Source organism: Amblyomma americanum, chromosome 1, assembly GCF_052857255.1.
Source record: "Amblyomma americanum isolate KBUSLIRL-KWMA chromosome 1, ASM5285725v1, whole genome shotgun sequence".
Taxonomy (NCBI): Eukaryota; Metazoa; Arthropoda; class Arachnida; order Ixodida; family Ixodidae; genus Amblyomma; species Amblyomma americanum.
The window spans coordinates 500,621,262-500,628,667 of record NC_135497.1 but is presented as its reverse complement, the minus strand read 5'-3'; the positions used below and the strand labels follow the sequence as shown (position 1 = coordinate 500,628,667).

The window sequence follows — 7,406 nt, the reverse complement described above, 5'->3', positions numbered from 1 at the left end:
ACTATGAGGCACACTCACAAAATGTTAAGAGAGAGAACAGGTTACGGGCGTGTGTCTAAGCTTGAGTGCGTAAAGCACGGAGTACGCTGCGCACGTCGCGGGTTCGCGTCGCCTGCCGCCTTCGCTTGCATGGAGGTTGCCCACAAGCGACGGAGCCAGCGTCGCCGTGCCGCCTTGTCGCGTCGCTCGCTCTTTCGCGCACAAGGAGTCCAGGCTTGAAAAGCGTTTTCTTTTTGGCGAAATGCCTCGCGAAATCTCCGGAAGATTTTAAGATTTCTGAGAGAAGCCGGAATGCAAAGCAGCCAAGAACTCATGCTGCACTATGCTGGCAATTTCGCAAAGCAATTAGGGTTGGAAGTGCCGCAGGCGCGCGCTGCAATTCCAAAACTAATGCGAAAGTCCTACACTCCTTGCACTTGTGCAGCAAGGCCAGTCAAAGCGAAGAGACTTCATCCGATACCAGCCCCCTTCCTAACGCTTTGGTGTGGTGTATGCTAGTAGCACGTGTTACTCTGCATGGCCCTAGAAAACGCGCTACTGCACATAAACGCTGCCCCGTCATTCGTAGCCTATACGGGCATGCGAATTTCATTTTTGGAAGAGGAGGTGAAACGACCTGATCGAGCATTTTCCTTAGGCACGCATGGCGCGTGCGAAAGAGGCTACCAGAAAAAGGTCCATTGCTGAGTGCAGTTTTAGCTCCCGAATATATAATACCGCATTTACCGGAGTCAATACATAAAACAAATAAATCTTAATTCGGCACGTGTGCCTATTAAAACGAATCAAATTTGCGTGACAAATTCAGGTGATTTGTTTAATATGCGAATGCGATACGAACTACACTAGTACACCGGACGATGCATTTAACCATATCAAGAGAGTGGCGCGCTTTCGGGCACATTATCGACAGAAAGAACCCGCCCGAACATCCTCTTAAGCTATGCAAATGTCCCTTATTGTCTATTCAGCCGCAATATTGTAAAAAGCAGCAATAATTGTAAATTGGAATGAAATGCAGGATAATATGAATGACATAATACTGGATTGCAATACTGAAAAATGCATGCAAGGAACTACTAGAATACTAGGAGTAATGAAATCAGAATGGCAAACGTTGTTCTTTAATCAACCACAATAAAAATGTTACGAAAAGCTGTTCCGAATCTCCAGCTACAGTTTATGCAGAGCAATGATATAACACAGTGGTCCCTACCTGCATGCAAAGGAGTGGCAAGAGCAGTCATGAGCTCTCTTGTCGACGCCAAGTATGATGAGCGCTAAGACGAGCGTATCTGTTCCTTCCGACCACAGTGGTTGCTATTTTGGCGCAGCTGCAGATATGCGAAAGACTACAGGGCGTTTCCAGTCGGGCTTATCCTCCAATCTTCCGGAGCACATAGCTGACGCTGGGTGTTGAACACCAAAGTGGCGAACTTGAAGTCCCAGTGTTCAAGAGGAGTTCGGCCAGGTTGTAGAATCCCACGAGCTCAGGATCCACCTTTGCACTGCGCGCAATCACGCCAGCTTGTGGGGCTTCAGACGGGCGCGACACTTCCCCTGGTGTCCCATGCGAAGCTGCCCCGTGCTGCGACGGCGGAACTAGGGCGTCGCCGAGACGTCACTTCCTGCCTCCTGCAGGTACTGGGAAAACCAAAGAGCGAGCTTTCTTCCAATGCTTCTGTAGTGGTGCCAGGCGAAGTTGCAGATGAGGATGCCGTCCCGCGATGGGCAGCGCGTGCACGACGAGGGTTCGTGGAGACAGTGCCTCGGGTAGTGGCTCTCGAGGTGCCGAAGCTCGCTGCTCTGTGTGCAGCCGTTCTCGAGGTTGGGGCAGTAGACGCGTAGAGTCCCCAGCTCCTTGGCGTTGAAGTCTAGTCTCTGGACATCGGCTGTGGTGTACACTGTATTGTCTTTGGGGCAGATGGCCGTTGCTGTTGCGGCGGAGTCGACTACCTGAGTGTCAAACGTCACACAGTTTCTGCACATCACATGGCCGCACGGGATCATCCACAGGAACGGCGGTACCTCAAAGCACAGGAAGCACACCCGATGCTCAGGCAGCGGATCCACGAACACGATGGGGCGGTAATCGATGAAGGAGTCGTAGCCCCAAACGATGGGCTTGCGTCCGGGACGCTGAACTAAAAAGGCCGCCTCGTCGATGTGACTGTGCACACCGACGCTGCTTGCATCTTCGGAAAGTTTGTCCGCAGACTCCTCCGAGTTGCTGGAAGTGTCGTCAGACCTGTCCATATCTGCTTTAATAAGGGACTCGAGTGAACTCGACACTCGCGCATACTTAGCGACGGTCCGGAACTGATTGCTCTAGGCTGGGGGAGGAGACAGCGGCTGATGAAGAAGGAAAGGGAAATCAGAGCCTTGTAATTGGTGCTGTCATCGTCACGACCACTGGGACGGGCCCTAAGAAGGACTATGGGGGAGAGGAGGTAAAAGAGAATGCAGCTAATAATCAGGGAGAACTTGCGTCCCTGTGTAGAGTACGGCTCTCGGGAGAAGGGAACTTGAGGGGGCGAGAGACCAGACCAGGCATTCCCGGAGGACGAAGAAAGGGGGGGGGGGGGGGGCTTTTTGTGGCTAGGTAGCCAAGGCTAGGCAGGAAAGAAGCTAAGGACTGGGCTTCGTTCCATTGTCATGGGGAGTGACTTATCTCAGCCTTATACCCCTGTCACACGGGACGTTGAATGTCATTCGCAGCGAATGACATTCACAACGAATGTCACTGCCTGCTGGCGTTGCCGTTCTACACGGGTACACAAAACGGCATTTGCAAATGATGGCGATGTCCATCGGCTAACTGCTATGACAGCAGAACGTTACAAATCATGTTTTTCATACACATTTTTATGTTTATTGCTAGTATCACACTGTTACACATTAATAGACTCTATAAAAATTTTTTGCAACGCCTTGTGGGAGCAATAGTCAACAAGCAATCCACTGAAATATCCAAAGCAAGACAGGCTCAAAGCCGCTCACGATCCCTCCCGTACATGCCGCCCGCACTTCCTCCCGCTGTCGGCACTATGGAGGGCTGCGAAATTGGTGCCGAATTCTTGACAGTCACTGATGAGCAACAGTGCAAGCGAACATTGCTTGTTCACACGCCTTCTGCTGGGCTGGCGAAGCTGCAGAGTTGTTTTCCATTGCGAGCACTGAAGGCAAATGGAGTGACGACCAAGCTACTCAGGCAAGATGGAGGACGGTTTGTAAACAAACGCGGCCGTCTCTACAGTAACTGGCGGCGACTGGGAACAAGAGTGTAGTTGCGCAAATCGCTTCAAATACCTTATTTTACATCAAAAAATGATTCAAAAGCTCATTGCAGCAATTAAAATAAAGTTTTCTTTGAATACGTTTTGTTCTCACTAATCAGTTTTGTAATTTTTCGCCAAGCCGCTGTCGTCGAGATTACACAGGTCGCGCTTGCATGAGTTCGGGAAACTCATTCAATGGCGAATGTCGTTAGCTGTGAATGTCATTGACTGTGCCCGTGTAGCAGCGAAAAAAATGCCATTCAAACGTAATGTCATTCGCTGCGAATGACATTCAACGTCCTGTGTGACAGGGGTATTAGTGAGCCTGCACCATCTCCCCCTTCATCCCCCTGCAGCCCTGGCCACAACAAATGACCTGTGGAGGGGATCGCAGTTGGTTGACAAAGGCGCGCCTCCTTCACTTTCCTAACTAGTCTTGGCTGCATAGTCACAAAAAGCGGTCTGCGAGTGTAGTGTCATACCAGCCGGGGGGGGGGGGGGGGGGGTAGCTTTGCATTAAGCCCATCCTCCTCTGCAAAATTCATTCTCTCCTTCCTGTCTATTATTAGTGGCTTTTGTTTTCATAATAAAGTAAAAATGGAAATAAAAGATGTTGCTATCAGCCGCATCTGCCATTGAGGCCGGAAGCACCTGAGCCGCGGATAGTAGCGGCAAATATTCATTCACAGAAAGGAACAATAAAGAACAAAAAATACAAATAGTGGGTGGAGTCCTTGTTTCAGGATCCAAATTTCCACCGCTGTCGCTCTTGCTTGGGATAACAGGTCACTCCGGGTCACCAAATCGGAGCTGAACAGTGGAAATAAAACAACCGAGTGGGAAAGAATGAAGGGAGCATAGAAAGAAAACAGCTTTGTGCGTTGTGATCAGGCCCTTCGCCTAAGAGTTGCCCGCTCTCGAACAGGGCCCTTGAAGTAACGTCTAGCTGGCAAAGGTTGCAATGCGTGCTATTTGGGGGAAGCGCATAGCTTTAACAGCGCTGGTAAGGTAGAATGACTGATGTTATTATTTTTTTTTTGCCCATTGCGAATGTTGCCAGTGAATCTTTTTAATTCCCTCTTGGCGTTCCGCATTCTCAACGCTGACGCATTTCTTCACTGAAAGAAAGCTAAAACGAGTGCCCCCTCCCGCCGATGATCAATGCCGAACTTCGCAGCTCAGTGATCAATGTATCTGTAGTGCGATTTGTGTCCAGACGAGGAGAGCGCTGTGAACTGGAGAAAGGGCTTTTCAGGCTTGTTAGAATTTTCTTTAGAGGATACATCCCCTAGACAATAGAGACTTTTAGTATAGCGTATGAGCGCTTGCGTACGCTATACGCAAGCATTTAGCGGGAGGTAACAGAGGAGGTCGCACGACCACTTTTAGTTTACCGTATGCCAACCTGAACGTAACGATAGCGTAGGTTGCAGTGGCGCCATCTGGTGTTAAATTGTGAAAATATGTTGCGACAAAGTTTTTTTCTATTTAGCCAAGGCATGGCCAAGGTTATCCAAGTCGCATCACGCAGATAGTCGGTTGCGTGGCCAAATGGTTCGTGCTCTGCACAGTGGAGGTAGGGCCCGACTTTTTTTAGGTAACCGAACCGAGCGAGGTTCTTAATAACGTCATGGTGCGTACTAGCATCCTTTCGGACCCCTACTGCCTAGCGTTTTTAAGCTGGGAGGACATCGAAGCCGTGATGATGCGCGAGCGTGAACAGCAACGCAGACTCTATGCATCCAGGCGCGGCCTGCTGAATCTGGACACCATGCCCGACAGCACGTTCCGAAGTCACTTTAGGTTCCAGAAAGCAGACTTTCGGACGCTTGTGAACGCTTTAGAAGTGCCCGAATACGTAACAAGCGCTCAGGGAGTGCGAGTGTCTGGGCGAGAAGCCCTGTGCATCTGTTTGCGGCGACTGGCCTACCCGAACAGACTGTGCGATCTGCAGGAATTCTTTGGCCGCCACTACTCAGTAATATCGAGCATTTCAAACAAAACAATGCTGCACATCGAGCAGAGATTTGGATCACTGCTTGACAATCTGCTGTGTCACAAGTGGCTGAGCACGTCTTATTTGAAAGAAATGAGCAACGTAAGTTTTTCATTTTACTCTTTTATTCTGCATGTCGCATGACATTCACAGCAGAAAGAAAAAAGAAGGAATTTACATAGCACTATGAATAGAAGTCTTAGTATGTAATGAATGAGTTGCAGAAATCTAGAAGCCAGATTCGTTGCTGTGAAAAGTGCTTGATTGTTGTGGCGTCAAGTACACTCAGGCGGAAACTGCGCAGGTCTCCCTTTTTGCTGTGCTATTTCCTTAAGAGATGACCCTGCGGAAGCATGGCGAGTGCTCTCATTATGTGCGTCATTTTCGTTGCATTATGTAAAACTAGATGCCTGTGTGCTGCGCGATGTCAGGGCATGTTAAAGAAATCCAGGTGCTCGAAATTAATTGGAGCCCCCTCTACGGAGTCCCTCATAACCTGAGTCGCTTTGAGACGTTAAACCCCCCTAAAACCAAAACCAAATGAGTCATGTAAAAGACACAATATGCACAGTTGTCCATGTGAAGTCTTAGGATATGGTTGTGTGTCAACACTTTAGCAGTTCCTATATCTCAGTTACGTCTCATGTGATGTGGTTGATGAACAGGGCAAGAAAAATTCTCAGACGATGGGAGCACTCACCAAGCAGTGTGTGGTATCACTGCATGCCACTTGACTAAATCACGTGTTACTACCCAGTACTTGCAGTTTTTCTTTCCATATTCTATCACCATAATATTTTGTACACTGGTTACCACGGTTTAAACTATAACATGTGATTCCTTGAAGTCCGCAAACATGTGATTAAGCTTAATCGCATCTCATTGTCTCTCATTTCAGGCAGTTCACTTAAAAGGTGCCCCCCTGGACAACTGCTGGGCATTTATTGATGGAACGGCACGTCCCATATGTCGGCCATCAGAAGGTCAAAGAGTGTACTTTTCTGGGCACAAGAGAGTCCACGCACTGAAATATCAAGCCCTCATGTGCCCCAATGGGCTCATCTGTCAGCTTGACGGGCCATATCCAGGCAGCAGGCATGATGCTGGTAAGTTTCATTGTGGTAACAGAATCACTGTCGGCATTATCTGTTGTATTTCAGTTTTGCACATGTCTGTTGTGCCATTATTTCCTATTCTTCTTTCTTTCCTTTCTCTCCCTTTGTTCCCTTTAATGCGTGTCTGGTTGCATACTGGGCGTCACCTAGTAAACCTGCCTGCCTTCCTGCGTTTCTCTCTCTGTTTGGTACCCTATCACACATAAAGCATAAAGAAAGCACGGAGTGTGTATAACGCAATATTAATTTTGCTCTGATTTAATACGCAATGATATTATTATATATAAAGTATTCTATTCAGTGTCTGCTTACCAGATGTGCTGCTGTGAGCATTGTTCCGGTAATATTACAGAACATGGTATGCACCGAATTTTTTTCTCATTTCAGGAATCTTGAGAGAAAGCAAACTTTATGAGACACTTGAGGAGCTGGTACCTGGAAATGATGCAGTGATATATGGGGACCCTGCATATCCCCTGCGGCCGCTTCTCATGAAACCATATGGAGGTGCACGGCTCACAACTGCTCAAGAAAACTTCAATGCTGCCATGAGTACAGTTAGGCAGGCTGTAGAATGGGGATTCGGGAGAGTAATTTCCCAGTTTGCTTTTCTTGATTTCAAAAAAAATCAAAGGCTGCTTTTGCAGGCTGTGCCTAGAATGTACAGGGTAGCCGTCATTCTCACCAACTGCCATGCTTGCATGTATGGTAACCAAGTCTCGAACTACTTTGACCTGGAGCCACCATGCCTCTTTGATTATCTCCACCCAAACCAGTCATAGACAAAAAGGCTCAGGATTGGTTCAGTGTTTATTAATTGAACTTTTACCGTGCGCAGTACTTGCTTCACTTTAAAACCTTGTTTGTCTTACATGAACTAAATGAGCTGTCCTAGTATTAATAATGCGTTTCATATTGTTTGTGGCGCGCAACTTCTCGAAGCCGTTTGAGCTATGAGGGACGCTGAAGTGGTAAATTCAGATTCTCCGGGGTTCCTTAACGTGCATGGGCATTGTA

The 7,406-nt window shown here is 48.1% G+C and overlaps 1 protein-coding gene across 1 annotated transcript; it reads left to right on the top strand.

Annotated features, from left to right (window-relative positions):
• The first annotated feature begins 4,883 nt into the window (after nucleotides 1-4,883).
• LOC144127908 (uncharacterized) lies at nucleotides 4,884-7,171 on the top strand. The gene is made up of 3 exons (XM_077660895.1): nucleotides 4,884-5,376; nucleotides 6,173-6,380; nucleotides 6,777-7,171. Exons 1-3 carry the CDS (start codon nucleotides 4,909-4,911, stop codon nucleotides 7,169-7,171), a joined length of 1,071 nt encoding a protein of 356 aa, XP_077517021.1. The 5' UTR covers nucleotides 4,884-4,908.
• Nucleotides 7,172-7,406: the final 235 nt, after the last annotated feature.